Source organism: Etheostoma spectabile, chromosome 9 (assembly GCF_008692095.1).
Source record: "Etheostoma spectabile isolate EspeVRDwgs_2016 chromosome 9, UIUC_Espe_1.0, whole genome shotgun sequence".
NCBI lineage: Eukaryota > Metazoa > Chordata > Actinopteri > Perciformes > Percidae > Etheostoma > Etheostoma spectabile.
In genome coordinates, this window is record NC_045741.1 from 28,628,257 (window position 1) to 28,647,420 (window position 19,164).

At 39.2% G+C, this 19,164-nt stretch overlaps 1 protein-coding gene across 5 annotated transcripts in view; it reads right to left on the bottom strand.

The window, feature by feature from the left end:
* clocka (clock circadian regulator a) overlaps positions 1-18,392 on the bottom strand; it is a 24,843-nt gene extending 6,451 nt beyond the window's left edge. For 2 of the 5 annotated variants that reach the window (XM_032525980.1, XM_032525979.1), the window contains exons 1-12: positions 18,280-18,392; positions 12,279-12,359; positions 3,757-3,984; positions 3,576-3,667; positions 3,138-3,197; positions 2,741-2,889; positions 2,541-2,632; positions 2,367-2,456; positions 2,076-2,196; positions 1,841-1,954; positions 1,633-1,751; positions 921-1,003 (exon numbers count right to left, since the gene is read on the bottom strand). In XM_032525980.1, the coding sequence (XP_032381871.1) occupies positions 921-1,003; positions 1,633-1,751; positions 1,841-1,954; positions 2,076-2,196; positions 2,367-2,456; positions 2,541-2,632; positions 2,741-2,889; positions 3,138-3,197; positions 3,576-3,595 (848 nt within the window). In that variant the 5' untranslated portion in view covers positions 3,596-3,667; positions 3,757-3,984; positions 12,279-12,359; positions 18,280-18,392. Of the gene's footprint in view, positions 1-920; positions 1,004-1,632; positions 1,752-1,840; positions 1,955-2,075; positions 2,197-2,366; positions 2,457-2,540; positions 2,633-2,740; positions 2,890-3,137; positions 3,198-3,575; positions 3,668-3,756; positions 3,985-12,278; positions 12,360-17,631; positions 17,760-18,279 lie in introns of those variants that run through there. The other 3 variants (XM_032525977.1, XM_032525975.1, XM_032525976.1) reach the window with 3 other exon arrangements.
* Between the last annotated feature and the right edge of the window lie 772 nt (positions 18,393-19,164).

The following is a 19,164-nucleotide window of genomic DNA, read 5'->3' on the forward strand; positions in this document are numbered from 1 at the left end:
GATGCCCAAGACAAATTTCCCTCAGGGGACAATAAAGTTATCTTGATCTTGATCTTCTCCTCCTGTGAAAGTACACTAATGCTAATTATCATAAAACCTTTACAGTAGTAGGAAAGAAAAGTGTGTTTTCCCAAAGGGCACAGCAAGGTGCTTTCACACCTGTAGTTCAGTTCATGGTCCAAAAAACAAAGATGTTACATGCTGCCTTTGCCATGCCGCTTCGTGTCCACACTGGTTTATTACCACCAAACCAAGAGGGGTAAACGTGAAGGCACAAACACTGACAGGTATGTCATTGATTGGATAGTTGTGTGTGATGACATCCTGCATTATTAGGACCCACGTGGGAAAATCTAATTCTGGTGTCCAGTTATGCTGCACTTAACTGTGTCTTTATGTGTTTATTTATCTCCGCTGGAATCAAAAAGTGCTCACAAAGAAAAAACTGATTATCATCATTATAAGTCAGGATTACAACTGGATCTCGTGTACCATAAATAGAGACAAACAGATTAAAAAAAGGACAATATACCAAGCATTTTTACATACTACTATTGGGATAGTAAATGTGTTAATACATTTCTACAATACATAGGACACAAGCTCAACACAGACGCTTAACGTCGCCTATAGGATCGGGAGAGGGCTTCTTTTATATTTCACAATCAGCAGATGCATTTATTATTAGCTCTGAAATTCCGGCTAATGTCACACATCTAGTCTTACACAGTCCTGTGGTAGCGGACAGAAACCCAACTTTTCAGGTGGTCTGAATTTGAACTGAACAAACCGGACAGGTGTGAAAGCACCCTGACTACATGATCCATTGATAAAGAGTTACTATACAAAAGTATATAACACAAACAGCAGAGTACATTGGATAGAAGACATTGTAAAAAAAGAAGAAAAATAAACTGTACCTGTGGTCCAAGAAGAGAAATTTCCACTCTAAACTATGTCTGGAGGTGAATTCCTCATTAGGCTCCTCTATAGTGCACATCTCCTAGGAGGGATAGGGTGGACATGTAGAATGTAGTTAGACAGTATCTAAATTTATCTAAAAGAAAATACATATACTACAGTAAATACTAACTTATCTGAGCCAAAGTTGAGCTGAACATGCAGGAAAGAAAGTTTGAAGAGTCCAATTTTAGTGTTCAGGCTCTCTTCAAAAGGCAGTGTTTGTTGTACACCAGCACTCCTTAGCCTCACAAGTCTTAATGAAGTTTGTGCTTCTCTTTCATTCAAGTTCCGCTGTCTCAGTTTCAGTTCCACTGTCTTGTGTGTTACTCCATAATGAGGATTTTTTATTTTATTCCAAACTCAATGTCACTTTATTTCCAACAGTAACAGTAATATCAACAGTAGCTTTTTAACTAAGCTGGAAGAAAGATACATAGATAAAGTGTTTTTGAACAAAAGAAAAGTGGTTGCCAACAGAGATAACAGGGTACCGCACAAAATGGTTGACAGGAGCCTAAATGTGCTTGCCTGGGGTGATTGGGCAAGCGTTACTGCTGAGCCCTGTCCTACTTTCAACTACCTTTTATCAAACCTGGGGGCACAGACCGAATGTGTGTCAATAGGATAAAAGGAGAAGTAAGAAGTGGAAGAACGACTACTGAGTTTTACCTTGATAAACTGTGGTTTGGCAAGCCTCACAGTTGCTATAAGACACACTCTGTCTTCGAAGGCAGAGTGAAGCGATCGCTGGATCACTCCCTCGAAACCATTTCGGGTACAGTTAGGCACTGGTGACGAATAAAACCAAGAAAAGGTTAGACTTTACGGCCAGGAAAACTCAACTTGAGGCTCAGACAATTAGTGGCGTGTAACTCACCATTATTCAGGGACTTGAAGTTTCCAATGAACTTGACATATTCATACACAGGGGGCTCTTTGGGGTCGATTGTCCCTCGGAGCATGTGGCAACAGAACTCAAGCTGATTTTTTGCTGGAAAGAAAAAGAAAAATGTAAGAATTGAAGTACGTAATTGGCAATTAAGATGACTAACTATACCAGAAGCTAATACAATAGCATTACAAGACAAATGCAAATAAAACATTCAACTTACTTTTTAGATATTCAGGCGTAGGTGTCTCTCTTTCCATGATATGAGAGGACAGAGCCTTGTACACATCTGAATGCTCCCCCATAGGCAGGAAGTTCAACAAGTTCTGATCCACAAGATCAGACTGAAACACATACAACAGCTTTCATACTAATGAATATTTGTGCATTTGTAGCTCTAAACACTTGTAACACTGTGGCATTGTGGACATGCTTGCTTTGTTATAGACTTGAAATATTCTAAAACTCCAATACTGACTCTGTCTATATTATCATTAATTCCCATTATACTCACGGGTAAGTGTTCTAGTAGGGACGTCACACTCTCAGAAGCGTAGATTATGTTCCCATCGGTCATGATTGCAAGAAAAAATCCATCTAACGCCTTACAGAAAGAAAATGTACTTTTTGAATTCACTAATACTCTTGCATGTAATCAAAACCAAAGGGACATGCAAAGATTACTCACCTCCAACATCAGCTGAGTGAACTCTTCATTACTAAGAAAAGGAGGCTTCCAGTCTTGTCTGATCTCAGTTGACTCTGACTGAGCAGCGATTTCTGATAAAGGAGACATGACGTGTCACGTGTCAACAAAACAGGTCCAGCTGAAGAGTGTGACCCACAACTCTCTGAAAACAGATTTGAGCAGATTTGAGCGGTTCTTACCCTTGTGTTTGTGCAGAAAGTCAATGCTCTTCTGCAAAATAGTGGACTTGTCCATCTTCCGGGTGTTGCCCGGCAACATGGTGCCCAGCTCCTTGATGAGGACATTGAACTGGTCTCTGCGTTTCTTCTCAGACTTGTTACGGGACACACTGTCAGATGAGACACAATAAGAATAAGAACCCGTTTTGTCTTCACTGCATGCAGTAGTTCGGGGGATTGGTCACAATGCTGCATTATTGTGAGTCGGGTAAGATAGCTGTGTCTCTGCATGTGGAGCTTTAACAATCCCGCAAATATATAATCAAGTCTCATAAAAACATAACGCCGTAATATCATGGAGGATGTTTTAAATAACACTGAATGTCTTCGATCTGAACACAAATCACATGGATCATACCGTTTAGCTTTATCCTTTTCATCTTCTTCCATTAACCCATCAAAGATACTGCTGTCATCCCTGCAGAGCAAACACACCGACAGCTGAAGAAGATCCTTCAATATTTAGAACCTAATAATCTTTTATGAACACTTTGAAAAAAGGGTCCTTTTATTTTGAGGTAAAAGCAGGAAAGAATTCAACTAAACACACAACTTGGACATTGTATTCCTACAATTATTATACAATTATAAGATTGATATCCAGATTGAAAATCAATCTATGGCAATTAAATTTTAAATAATGATCTAGTACAAAACCTCATTGTAAATTGAATACATGTTTTTTTAGTGTTGGTCAGAGAAAAAAAGTGCTTTTGATGTTTTATAGACTAGACATTTAATAGATATTACTAAGAAAAACAAGCTAAATGCAGGTAACTCAAAACCTTTGTCTCACCGGTCAATGCTTGAGGTCATTTTGTATCCTGTTCAGGGTCGCAGTGTTGGAGAGGGATCTTTTAATCGTGAGGTAGACATTTGGGGATGAACCTTTGAGGAAAAAAGAACCCCACATGAAACAACAACTTGCAAACAGCTTCATCACCAAATTCAAGACCGATGGTGAAACTAAATCTCACCTTACTGACAGTACAGCCAGTCCTGTGAGAGGATGAAGAAGTTACTGCTGGATGAAGGCGGGGTGTGGCTGGACACACTGTGGTGATGGGGCAATGGAGCTCTGGGTCTTGGAGGAGAGTCACTGAAGGTTTCCCCAATCAGAGGGCAGAAAGCTGAAACGGGGTCTTCAATGAGCCGAGTTCTTCGTCTGCTTCGGGTGTGAGACTGGCACATGGCAACATCTGAGTCTATAAGAGGTTAGAAAAACGCATATAGTCATTATTGAAATACAAACACAATCAATGTCCGTACGCTCAGCATATGAAAGGTAGACTGCAGTGTATCTAAGAGAGGTTGGCTAAAGAGAAAACATTGACAGAGAACATGTGCTTAAGTATACCCGTGCCACACATAAAAAGCAGTCTGGCCAGTCTAATATAGGAGACAGCATGGGACTTTTTTTAATGCCAACGTGTGCTCTTCTACTCCTCCAGATGGCCAGCTAACTCCTGATGCACTGTGACGGACCATTGCTTTAACAGCAGAGCTAAATTGGGGGGGGGGCAGTAGCTCAGTTTGTAAAGAGTTGGGTTGGGAACCGGAGGGTCTGTGGTTCAAGTCCCTGTACGGACCAAAGAACAGAGTGTGAACTGGAGAGATGCCAGTTCACCTCCTGGGCACTGCCAAGGTGCTCTTGAGCAAGGCACCAAACCCCCTGTTTGGCAGTTGCAGCCCACTCACTCATTAGAGCATGTATAGGACCTGAGCATGTGTGTGTATTTCAGGCCTGTGTGTCATAACAACAGAGTGTAAATTGGAATCCCCCCCCCCATAGGGGGATCAGATTTTGTAGCTGCATCCAAAAATGGCACACGTCACATCACGTCATCCAATAAATAAATTTAGCTAAAGGCTGGCACAAAATAAAAACTATAAGTGAAATTACAATTTGCCATGAAAATAGTTTGTTATAATGTGGGACTTAGAGCTTAAAAACAGTTTGCAGCAATTGAAAAGGGCGAGGGTCCCACCAGCAGACCTGATGTCTGTCTAGTAGATCCAGACAGATATACTGGCGGACGGGCCGATGTCATTGGCCGATATCAGGCATTTTCCAAACTATCGGTATTTGCATTTATAATGGCCGATAAATTAATATAAAAAAATAAAATAAAAACGCACTAAACACCCATCAACCATGTTATGAGTGTTGGCGTTTGTCCACCAGGCACTAGCCAACGTCCCTGTTCATATCTTAAGTTTGTATTTTTATTTATTAGAACTTTAACATATTTTAATGTTCCTCTGTTTTGTTTTTACACTGCATTATCATACTTTAGTGAGAAAAAAATAACTAATAACTACAAATAACGAATAATCGAGAATCTGTTTATGTTTTGTTACGCATTTCTGGATTTTTTTCTTAAATGTATATTGGCCAATATATTGGAATATCAGATTTTTTAAATCACCAAATATTACTAATAAAAACTGCCTAGTGACCAGCACCATTATCCCAACAAGTGCAGTGCAAACAATTTGAGTGTGTCATGTTTTTGTCCTTGTGTCGTTTCTTTGTTTTAGTTGATTTCATGTTTTCTATTTTTTGTGTACTTCCTGTTTTATCATGAAATCCACCGTTTGGTTACATCCTTGGTCACTTGTCTTCCTGTCTTCGTTTGTTACCCACCTTTTCTGATTGTTCTGCCCCCACCCTTATGTGCTCCACCTGTTGTGTCAGCTGTCTCTTGTTACCTGGTTACCCTGTGTATGTAGTCTTTGTGTTCCCCTTGTCCGTTGTCGGATCATTGTTGTTTCTTTTGGAGTGTCTGTGGGTTTAGTCTACCTGCTTAGTCTCGGTGTTCCTGTTATTCCGGTTTTGTCTTCTGCCTCATTTTGGATTTCGCTGCCTGCTGTTTGGCTGGACACCTTTTTTTGGTTTGTACTTGGTTTTTGTTTAATAAATTATCAAGTTATATATACACTTCGCCTGCTCTCTCTGCATTTTTCTCAGGTGGTGACCTGGTCTGAAAGAAGAACAGGACTTCTGCAGTTTGGCAGCATTTGGGGTTCCGCCTTAATGAGAAGGGAGATGTGTTTCAGTATCAGTTTAATATTCAGTTTCTGAATTGGGGGGGGGGGGCACAAGCCAACAGGAAATAGGAATGAGGTTTGACAGTATCAAAATTTGGAAACCACCCAACTCTTTGCATTAACATCCAGGAAATACTCTCTTGGAAATACTTGATACCCTACACGCTGATGTAACAGATACATAAAAGCACCTAGCTTGATTTTAATTCCCCACATAAATAAAACATCTACAGTAATATTCCACACATCACTGACAGCTGATGTTTCTTCCTATCACCTGACTCTACTCTTCTCCTTGTGCAGGCTTACAATATATTGTCCGAGTAAAATGAGAAGGCCCACTGGGTCTCTAGCCTAAATATTTGACCCATTTAACCCATGAACCAGTTACCGTCAGAACCTGTGTGGGAGGTTTTCTCTCCATAACGACCTGTTTGTGTTAGTGAGAAAATCCCTGCTCTCCTTGTATCATGGTACACATTAAATTTCCATTATCACAAAGTCATGTACTGTAAGCTAATATACTGTAGATATACATACACAATAGTTGAATTGATTGGTTGGTTATTGTGAGCAGTATTTGGTTAAACCAAACAGCATAAAAAACACCTGCACTTATTGATATGACTAGCATTCTCATTCATTCACGTTCAGGGTAAGTCCCCAAAATACCAAAACAAGTCGCCCCACGCACATCCCAAAAATAAAACTTGGGTTTATAATTTAAGATTATTTATTGTTCCAATTTTAGAAGCAATAAAATATATACACTACCGGTCAAAGGTTTGGGGTCACTCACAAATTTCCATTGCACTCCATTGTAGACAGAATACCAGCTGAGATCAGTTGCATTGTTTTTTTAACCAGGGCAGCAGTTTTCAGATTACATTATGTGCTGACATAATTGCAAAAGAGTTCGCCAATGCTTTTCTAGTTAGTTTTTTAAAATGATATCAGATTAGTAAACAAAATGGGCTTTTGGAACATTGGGTGACTGGTTGCTGATAATGGGCAACGAAGATATTGCATTAAAGATCAGCCCCCCACTCAGATCAGCTGGTATTCTGTCTACAATGGAGTGCAATGGAAATTTGTGAGTGACCCCAAACTTTTGACCGGTAGTGTATATATATATATATATATATATATATTTTTTTTTTTTTAAAGATGTGTCATTGCCTAGTGCCTGTATAAAGATAATAAACTAATAGATAAGACAATAGATAAAATACCTAAGGACAGAGGTTTTGATGTGAATACAGTACATTAATTAATTCATTAGCAATTGAGCCAGGATCAGTGTGTTAGGGGAGCCCCAGTCAGCACTTGCACTGTTATGAAAAAAGCGTGTTGTGTTCAACTTACTGCTGCTGGGTTCATTAAAACGAGGAAAGGAAGTCAGAACTGTGAGGATTTACACGTTCATGTTAAGACATGCAAGGGAAGACATGACAGTAAGATAAGTTTTATCGTGGCTCATTAACTTTCAGCGATGAAGTGTTATTTTACTGCCCACTGCATGCAACTCTTTTGACACAAATACAGAGAATGGGTGCCTTATCTAAGATTACGGCTTTGTTAAGACAAGGGGCCAATTACACTCCGCGGCAGCATTATAAAGGGAGTGGATAGTTGATAGAGCTTTATCTACATATGTAGTACCTACTAAAAACGGAAGCAGAGAGCGTTTGCATTTTTGCTCTACAGCATCTTGTAAATAGTCAAGCTAACTGGAAAGCAGACCCAGACTGAAAATAGTCAAAAAGAAACAAAAAACAAGATATAAAAAGGAAAAAAAAGAGTAAGTAATGTATGTTGACATAAGTGTATCAGCAGCAGTTGCAGCAGCGCATAGTGAGCGTTGTGTAACCGGGAGAGCAGAGGTTGTATAACTGTGATGTCATCGTTGCTTCACTGACCTGCTGGCCCAATGACCTACTTTCCTCCTCCTCTGATCTAACTTAATCACAGCTCCACAGACAGCACTTTCCTGTTGTGTCGATATCACTACACTCCCTGTCAACAGAAATCCTTCAAAAGATGACCATTTTACATCAAGCCATCACTAAAGGTGCGAGCAGGGAATCAAACTGTCTGCATATCGCATTTCCTCCTTAAAAGGCGTCCTGGTGTTCCCTGAGCCTCAGCGGGCACAAATGTCAAGAAAATGTGCTACAACAGTCAGTTATCAGTTTTTAGTCAATCATGTAGACTAGGCAGAAGTATTCACATGAACCCACCTCACACAAGTAGAAGCATTTCTGATCCTGAAACACCTCAAATCAGACTGAAAACACTCTTTTATCACCATTTTTCTGTTGCTCACACAGCACTGTTGAATGTGTGTGTGGATGTGTGCAACCGTGCTCAGATGTAGGGCAGCAGAGCTCTGAGGATATGAGTCACTCTGAAGTAGATGTATGGCGTCGCTCGACGCGCACCCCACCACACCCCGCACTGAGATACCAGCACAGCAGCGGTGCCAATGGGCGACACCATAGCAACCGGGCTCAACGTGTTGATTGAAAATAGCCTAGCTGAAATTCTTCCACAGTTGATACTCCCTCCAACATAAACTGAGAATGATTAGACTAATGGTTAAGACTGTGGATACAAAACACTGCGACCTGTGCAGCGCTGTATTAACACACGTGTCATGTGTGTGCGATGTTCTCTCGTACAGTGGCTGTCACTCTGCATCATTCTTAGGAAACCATTCACAAGCAATCCCTACCATCCTTATTGTATTATGAAGCAGATTCTCTCTTACTATTAAATTAGGCAACTGACAAACAGAGAATACAGCAGAGCTTAACAGATTTCTCTTATGACTCAGTAGGCTCAGACATTGGTGAGACATTTAAAGTCTGCCCAGTGACGCAAATCCAAATGTAAACCAAAGACAAATAATTAATATTCCCAGGGACACAGCTCTTTTACTTTTATACTCCACCACAGAGGATGTCACTGCATATTAGAATGACAAAATGAAGAGAGAAACTACTTGTTGATATGCAAAGGAGCAGCAGTCCTCTAATAAGAGCAGACTAAAGCCCTACAGAGCTTGTTTTGCCATAGTTCTTTAAAATGAAATAGAAGGATGCATCAATTTGAACTAAAATGCAACTAAATTAAACCTTTATATTAGGTCTTCATCACCTACGTCACACCCTGACACCCTACAGGAGGGGGTTTGTGAACCCTCAAAGATCCCATGTGTCACAACATAGACCTGACCTTTTACAGCATTTCTAGAAAGACTGATGAATTTAGGTAACCATTTAAAATGTGAAACTTGCTTGTAGTGGTAGACACAAAGACAGTCTACAACAAAACAGACGTGGTACTCGGGTTAGGAGCAAATAAAGAGGAGGGGGTGCTCGGTCTCATTTTGCTCCAAGTGTAGGGAAGTATCTAGGATAATGTTATGCAGATTTTAACAACCGGCAAGCAAGAGACTCACTGCCAAGGAGGTCCCACAAATCAACAAAAACACATACAAATACATTACTCAGTCACACATCCAGTCTGAGGCAGCTGCATCAAGGCCTGAACATCCGGATGGCAGCCATATAGCAATCAAGGACAGTTGCTATTCCCTCGGTTCACAGGCATAGAGTCGCTTGTCAAAATGGGTTTAATCGGGCCACAGTCCTTTTGCCAGTAAGTAAAAAAAATCCACAACACAAGCTTGTCAACACTGCCCACCATACAGCTAAAACATTGCAGCAACTAACCTCTCAACTCTGGGCAGCCAGCTGTGTTTCCACTCAGAGCACACACATCCACAGGCCCAGCAGCACAAAATAGCTCTTTGTTTAGCATTTTTCCTCCACACCCCACAGACAGGAATGTTTGAGAGGCAAGCAGCAGTGGTTGGCAGGGGCTCCTCGACTACTGGTGGCCTCCAGTCCAGGCGGAGCGGGACCTCAGCCAGGGGCCTCATGGCAATGCCAAGTGGGACATTGGAGTTCAGAAGGATGACTGGCAGCACACGAGAAGCAGTCAAAACTGACTCCAGCACTGTAAGACCAGTCTACTATGATACAAACTATATGACCATGTGATCAGCAACACTTAATCTGGTATATGAACGTTTGTTATGCTAACCAGCCAACCACTCAATTAAGAACAAACATTTTAAAAAGAAACCTACATAATTGATGCCTTTACTTGACTTTGCTCTAAGTGAGTATATGGACATGTTGTTTCCCAGAAGACTTTGCATCACTCTACAGATTGTGTCAAGGCCAAAATCATACTTTAATGAGGGCCGTTAATGTCAGATAAAGAGAGCACTTCAATAACCTGCAGCTGCACGATTTTTAATCAAACATCATTTATTATGCAGAACTCACAAACTAATGTAAACTAGAGCTGGGAAATAGATCAATATTATATTGCCATTATATCGATATCATGATATGAGACTAGATATTGTCTAAGATCTTGGATACTGTATTATCGTAATATGGCATAAGTGGTGTCTTTTCCTGGTTTTACAGGCTGCATTACAGTAAAGTGATGTCATTTTCTGAACTTACCAGACTGTTGTAACTGTTCAATTATTTACCTTTACCCACTTAGTCATTATATCCACATTACTGATGATTATTTATCAAAAATCTAATTTTGTAAATATTTTGTGAAAGAACCAATAGTCAACACTACGATATCGTTGCGGTATCGATATCGAGGTATTTGGTCCAAAATATTGTGATATTTGATTTCTCCGTATCGCCCAGCCCTATAATGCCTAAGAATAAAATGATAAGTTAGAGTCATTGTTTGGCATCATGTTTAAAAAATAACCTCAAATTGAAAAGTCACGCATACCTGGGTAAGCAGGTCAAGGCACACAAAAGATTTTTTGCGTACAACATTTTTGTGTGAAGCATTTAAACCGACGAGACAAGAGATAAGAAATTGAAGCTTTAAATGCTATGCTTTAATAATTTTAAGATGCAAATATGACTTGTAAAAGACACCTTTGGAGATGTGCTACATTTGTAGGAATGAATTACAGACTGCAATCCTTAGTCATAGACGTAATGAGTGGCACATAACGTTAAGTAACATGGCATTTTATTTTGTTTGAGTTTTCACTTGTCCTTTGGGGCGAGTCAATTTTTCTTCCACTTGCCCCACAAAAAATTCCACTTGTCCCGGACAAGCGGTAAAGCCTTAATGTCGATCTTAGCAGATGTTGCAGTTAATCTCCTAACACATGCAGTACATGCATCACATGCATAGCCTAGTCTTGTGTGCCATATCTTTTGAGGATTGAGGCCCACATGTAGGCCATAAAGCCATTTGTTTAAAGGAGAACTCTGTGGGTGAATATTACAACACAAGGTAGCTAATCAGTAACATCATAATAAAGACTAAGTTCGACCCATAGTTTAAGACTATAGTTTAGGTGATATTAAACTGTGGAAAAGTTAACACTAAGCATGACTAACACCCTGGTCAAGATTATGAAAAGAGGGACTAAAAACAGAGATACAAAAAAACACTGTGATGCGCTCAACATTCTATATTGCCATGATTTATTCCTCCACAAGTAAAATACAACTAGTATTGTACAACTAGAATCAAGACACAATGAACACGCATACCACCTACAATATAAGTAAATATAAATATAATAAATGAGAACAGAGAACAGAGAATGTGGCTCATACAGTAAGGAAAAAAATACATCATTACATTAGTGATATAGCCTTGATTTAACCTTTTTTTGTACTTAACTTATTGGGAGTTAGATAAAAGGCAAACAAGCACACAGATAAGAGACACAGCGATATTAGCAGTATAAACTAGTCAAGAGTATGAGCAGATGCAGTCAAAGAACACTAAGCCATTTGTAGTAGGATCCTCTCAAAAGAAAACCATTTGAAATGCTCCAGTGACTGTGTCAACACCATTTCAATTCCATATGCAATCTATTCAGGAGAAACATCGATAGACTGCAGATCAAAAATAGAACATTACTGAATGGATATGTAATGTCTCTGTAGTAGCTCCTGGTGAATTAGGCTTCAAAAGACATTAGCCAAGAGTGTCCATCCTAGGGCTGTGCAATTAATTGGAATTTTACAATTTTGTCTCCTAGTAAATGCTTATTTTGTCTTGTGTTCTGAATGAAAACAAAAATGTTCAAATGGGAAAAGTATTAAGGGAAATTTCACAGTTCAAGGTGTTTTTGCTCTTGATTTGTTTAACTTGTTCCACTGATTTTTTAAGTTCAATAATTGCAACAACTTTCCAATAGTCAATGAGTAATCACGTTTTTTACCGTAATTCCAATATTGACCAAACTAATTGCGATTATGATTTTGTCCATAATCAAGCAGCCCTAGTCCATGCCCTTGTCTGACTGACACTCAAACAGTCCACTGCTGCAACCGAGACCCAAATTGAGTAGGTGAAGTCAACCATGTCTTACCTTTTGTCTAATGGCTAATTAAGCAGGCGCTTCACCTCAGTACGGATGACTCTGTGGGCATCTCTTGTCTGAATTATAGACCTGTTAAACAGAAAGAGAAAAACTAGACTTAGAAAAAAGCACAAAAGAAACTCACAATTCTGAATCAGAACTAAAACAGCTGGGTGATCATGAGCCACACACACACACACACACACACACACACACACACACACACACACACACACACACACACACACACACACACACACACACACACACACACACACACACACACACACACACAATTCTTACAACACTGTATGTAGCATTCTTAATTTATCAGGACCTCCAATATCAATATAGAGAAATTCTCACACTCATTTCACAAAACCAAGAACTTTATTAAGTGGAATGACCGAATACCAATCAAAGTGTTTTTTAGTCAATCATGCATGAAATGCAGCATTTAAACTATTGTGGGGCAGCAACTTCCTACTAACAATGATGTTCATTGTCAATGATTTTTATTGTTTACTTGGTTTGTCTGTAAAAGAAGTAAGACATTCTAGTAGTAGTAGTAGTATTACTAGAAGTAAGACATGTTTTGCAGAACTTGAACTGCAGACATTAATTTATACTTATGCTATATAAAACAGAAATGCAGCCAATCTACATATGAGAGGCATACATATTGTTATTAAACAAACACTACAGTGTATAAAAGGCTACATTATCTTGTATTTAATTAGTAAGCGTTTTTGTAAAAATAGGCAATTGTGTCATAACCGCACAATTTTCTGTCGCACAGTAGAGAAATCACAGTATAGTCAGGCTAAGCTCGTAGTCAATCCGGGGGGGGGGGTTTACAATCAAGGGAGAAGCCCATAGAAAGTCCATGAAAGCATTTAAAAAAAAATCAGGTATGTTTTGACTGAAAATGAGATTGGAAATACATCGGTATGTAGCAAATGAATTCATATGAAGTAACATTTACATTTCTCTTGGCACAGCTACCAGAATACTTACAACTTTCAGACAGGTTGCTCACATCACATCTAGGTCATTAAGCTCAGTTTGAGGCAGCGTAGTACGCTCAGCCATCACCGTCAAAGTTGCTGTGTCCCAATGGACTTGACCCATTTTCTCTGGATCATAGTAAAATCAAAGAGCGCCATTCTACGACAGTCCATTGCCCCTGTTTTCCATGTAAAGCAACATTTTTTTCATTTTCAAAACCTTCTGCTGTCACGGTCTTGCTCTAGGCCAGCTGGCCTTGGGGATTTTAGTTTATTTCATTAGCCTATGTGACCGTTTTTGAGTCCTTTGTTCTTGTGTTTACTGCGTGCATTATTGTAAAATAATGTTGCATTTCTTTGATGATATTGTTGGTGATAAGGTGCTTGGTCTATGCAAAGAAATTACTGCTGACAAAGTTTGTGAATTTGCATCTTTGAGAAGAAGAATCCTCTCAGCTCTTACAGAAACAGTCCTGTGTAGAAAATGGATTTCTCTGCAGCTAATTTTGCAGCTTTTCATTGTGTATCGTACATGTAATTAATTGGTTTAGAAATGTACATTTCACATATCACTTGTGGACAAATTTCAAGGATAATGCTTGTATTATTATATCAACAAGCTTAGGGATCGACGGATAATTGGCCTGGGCACCACTTCGTCTGTCTGAGCTTCCAGCTTTACCAGCTGCAACATTTAAGATTTGAATGCATTAATGCAGCATATCTTATTTGACATTTTCTATTGTTAAATTTAGTATTTTTTGTTTGTTACAATAACAATTACTCAAGAGTTTTATGCAAGACATATACTATTACATATACTTTCATCAGAGAATTTATTTTATTTTATAGTAAATGCATTTTCAACTAATATTCTGTATTGGCTCAGAAAAAACAGCATCTGTTGACGCCTAGTAAAAACACATTTAAAAGACATAAAAGGGGCTGATTGGGATGACATATTTCTTCATCACAATGAACAGGGTCAGGGCTTTGTCGGATGGTCTGAAGGCAATGGGTAAAAAAAAAAAAGCGAGTATAAAAGTGTAACAGCTGTCTGATAAAGCCAGTTTTAGATTACCTCACGACAAACAATAATTCATTTCAACAGGCAGTATAGCTCTAAAGCGGCGTGTGAAACCGATCAAATACCGGTGGCACGAGAGTATCTGCTGCAGGGCCGTGAGAGGGAAACGTCAGTCTGTGGCCACAACAAGGCTCTGCTGGTGAAGTCAGCATATTAAATAGCTGTCGTGACACAGGCACATGTCATCTCTTAAATCTGCAGCCATCATTAAGAAGAAGAAGCTAAACATAGTAAATCTGATATTGTACACAAAGCCATATCTAACAATGAAGGAATTGGCAAATGAGAAGTAACTCTTTTACCTGATGTAGTTGAGTTTATAGTACTACTAGGTCACATTACAAGGTGAAAGCAAAAGTAAAGACAGTCACTGTTGAGCGAGTGCCAACCTATCAAACCCTGTTTTTAATTACAACCTCACATGATGTAATTATCATTTCATCATCATTTTGACCATTTCTATTTTTGTTATTTCCACTCTTCACTCTAACCCCAACCGGCCCGTCAGACCGCCTACCAAGAGCCTGGGCCTGGGCCTGGGTCTGGGTCTGGGTCTGTCCGAGGTTTCTGCCTAAAAGGAAGTTTTTCCTCGCCACTGTCGCACAGTTGCTTGCTCTGGAGGAACTTACTAGAACTGTTGGGTCTTTGTAAATTCTGGAATGTGGTCTAGACCTGCTCTATCTGTAAAGTGTCTCGAGATAACTCTTGTTATGAATTGATACTATAAATATAATTGAATTGAATTGAATCATCAGTCAGGTCTTCTGTAGAGTATTTTGAGCAGACCAACATTAGGCCAATGCGGTGGGAAAACAGGGAGAACTTATTTCAACGTGTTTTCTGGGTGCTAATAATCAATGTCCAAACAATTAGGACTGGGCAATATGGAGAAAATCAAATATCATAATATTCTTGACCAAATACCTCAGTGTCGATATTGCGTGGTTGACAATTAGTGCTTTAACAAAATGTTATGTAAACAATGAGATTTTTGATAAATATTCTCCAGAAATGATTTAATGACTTAGTGGGTAAAAGTAAATAATAGAACAGCTAGAACAGTCTGGTAAATTCAGAAAATGACATCCCTTTACTGTAATGCAGCCTGTAAAACCAGGTGAAGACAACATTTACCATATTTCGATATTACGACATATCCAATATCTAAGACGGTATCTAGTCTCATGACGTGATATCGATACAACAGCAATATATTGCACAGTCCTACATACAATTCATACATTTCGGTGCTGTGACCCATTTATTGTGAACTGATTTGAATCCTTTGGTTGTCCGGTTGTTTCCATTGAACTCTGATAACATTACACGCCAACACGATAACACCTACGTTAACACTTACCCTGACACAATTTCCATGGTGAAAAGCTGTGTGCTTTCCCTGGTTGTCCCACACCTGTGCACCTCCGGCTGATTACCTTTATGCCTTTTCGTGCCAATGCTCCACCCAGTTACCACATACAGTACAAAACCAAGATGAATTAACATCACCAACACGGTATATTAAAAAACAAAGTCGCATACTGGCTCCACCATCTTTTTAGCATAAAATTACAGGGATTCAAATAGAAAAGAAACTCCAAATAATGTCAAAGTCAGGTTCAACACACAGAGTCAAATCTTTAACCACATGATAGCAGGTCTGACAGACCGTAGCAAACATATGGTCTAAAAACACTTATTTCAAGGAATCTGAACAAGGCATGAAAGCCTTGTGCTTATAAATCGGATACTTTTGTCTAGAATTGTCTACCACTTTGGTTGTTGTAACAAATGGCACGCTAATATTCACAAGAGGAAGATTTCTCTGAGTTGGTGGTCAGTACTATAGAAGTCATGACACACTTAATGTCCAGTTCCCATTTAAAGCCACTGCACTAAGACCAAGGCCTTGACAATAACACAACCTTTGAGTGAACTTTTTATTCCACCTAAGCTGCGGAAGCAAAACAACGCTGTCTGCAGTAAAGCCCGAGAACATCACATCTGAATAAATGCTTACCCATCTGTAGCAGAAAAGTCTGACTCGACAGGCGTAAAGTAATTACATTTTTAGGCGCATAATAATGTAATCAGTATGTTATTCCCCCCCTTGTCTAATGTTGTCACACCCCCTCATGTTTAAAGACAATTTGCCAGTGTTCTGCTGCCAAGTTTTCCCTCTATTCTTTCAGAACTACTGTATACATAAACACATTGTATGTAGGGCAGCCCAATTAATTGCAATTGTATTGAAATTGCAATATGGACTAGAGCAATATCAAAATTGCAGGGGGTCCCAATATTTGTTAATGGAAAAATATGTGTCTAGCCATTCTGAAGGAAGTATTGTGGGGGTGCAGAGACATCCTGGCCTAAAAATCATGTCCTATAGACTACAGAAAACATCTTTGTTTGGTCCAGGACTATGATCATTTCAATGTCTTTCAATGGTAATCGTTGTCAATGAAAATAAGAGTAATGATGGAAAAGCGATCATTCCATCCAATATCGTGAATCACGTCGCAATATCAGTCAAAATAATCATAAATAGATATTTTCTTCATATTGTGCAGCCCTAACTGTATGTGCCATTCAGATTTTTTTAACAAACTTGGAGAGACTTGTAACATGCTCCAATGTGTAAGAGATGCCATGCCACAATGAAACACAACGGATAGTAGATAGTGGAAGTGGTTTTCCTGTCTTCACCTGCAGTGAGCCAGTGCCAGCTACGAAAAAAGGTGTCAAAGTATTCCCCCACGATCCACTATCAGCTCCAAAAAACTATGTATAGCAAAAATGTATTTTAAATCTCTCTATTATGCGTTAATGTCTAATAGTATTATTGAACAATGACCTATGTCCAATAAATACAACTTACTAAATTACTGTGACAAACATAATTGAGAAGACAGGAGATCTTGCCTTTGCACCCTGTGTTCTGTTCACATTTTTAGAAAACAAAATCACACACAACTCTTACCCATTTGTTCAATGCTGCAGGTTCACAAATAAAAACACATTTGATCATGATCCGAATGCATAACTATATATCTAGATCCTGTCATCTTAAGAGGTATGATCCAGATCCTAGTAAAACCAGACAGGTAGAACGGCGAAAATGAATAGATTAAGTGTATGTGATCAATGTCCTATCTGTTGAATGGGGAGCAGCAGAATAGATGAATGCGAAATCTAGACTTGGTATTGGAGAGAAACGCTGCTGCCAAAAATCTATTAGTTATGGGGGGAAAAAAAACAGGCATACCGTTAAAAAGAGCCAGTAGATGTGGAAAAGACTGTGCCGGTAAGATGTGGACGGTTGTCAATTATTTTAGGTCACCTGAACTGAAGTCAGCTTTGAAGTGACAAATCATTGACAGCACGTCTGTCTGTCTGTCTGTCTGTCTGTCTGTCTCTTTCCCTGCTGCCGGTGACACCGGCCGGTTGCCGGGCAGTGATTGCTATGCTAGAAAGCTAACGCCACCTAGCTTGCTTGCTAACATCAAATACAGCAACAAAACAACAGCTTTATAGTTTGCCACACTTACTCCGATATATGACACACACTGCCATGGCACCGTTTACTCGTGACAAATTAAAAAAGCGGGTTTTTTCGCTGCCTAGTGACTTTACGATACAATAATTGCCCATTCAACTCTTCCGTAACAATATGCCTTACGTGTATGTATGGCAACCCACTTTTAGCTGGAGCTAGCTAGCTTACATGCAGCGTTTATACGTTAGATAAGAATGTGGGTCACTGGGCCTTTGGCCAGACTGTCACCAAACGAGCACAAGCAATACGGTTCCGTTTGTAGCTTTACGTGTGTCAATAATAACGTTACACAGAGAGGCTGCCGATATAGCGATATAAATACAGAGCAGAGTTCACCGGTAGAGATATCACACTTACCCCGAACAGTCTCCCCTTTCATCGGGATATCCCTACACCCGGTGGCGCTGCTGACGGTTGACTGCGCAGGGCTCAGGCATATATGGCACAGAGGCAGACTGACTGGAGTCGGAATTAAAGTCAAAAGGGCCTACCACCGCTATTACTCCAGATAACACACGTCTGGTCAAAGAAACGTGATTGACTTCTTGGTTTAATTTACATTACCAGGATTTCTTTATGACACGCAGGTACCTGTTATATTATTAGCCTAGGCCTATAGTTTTTTTAGTTGATACAGTGAGGCTCAAATCTGTCAGATTGACCTGAACCACTTGTGGAAAGGCAAAATTCAAAATTGTTGCTATTCACTATTTAGGAATGTTACATGCATTAAAGAAACAGTATAAGACTACATGGTCTGAATGCAAATTTGGCCCCCATAAATGTACAGAGAAAGTACTCCATTATGATAGACATTTCCTACCTGACTAGCTACCCTACTTTTAATTGCATTTATAAAAAGTACTCCATTATGATAGACATTTCCTACCTGAGCTACCCTACTTTTAACTGCATTTATAAAAGTACTCCATTATGATAGATATTTCCTACCTGACTAGCTACCCTACCTTTAACTGCATTTATAAAAAAGTAGTCCCTTATGATAGATATTTCCAGCCTGAAAGAAAGACCTACCCTACTTTTAAATGAATGAATAGTTTGAATTACATTTATAGTCAATTCTAATAGATATTTCCCACCTGAAAGAATTATCTACCCTACTTTTAATTACATTTGTGGATGTAGTATAGGCCATTCTAATCAATATTTTCTACCTGACAATAATAGCTACTCTACTTTTTACTACATTTATAAAGGAAGAAGTCCATTCTGATAGATATT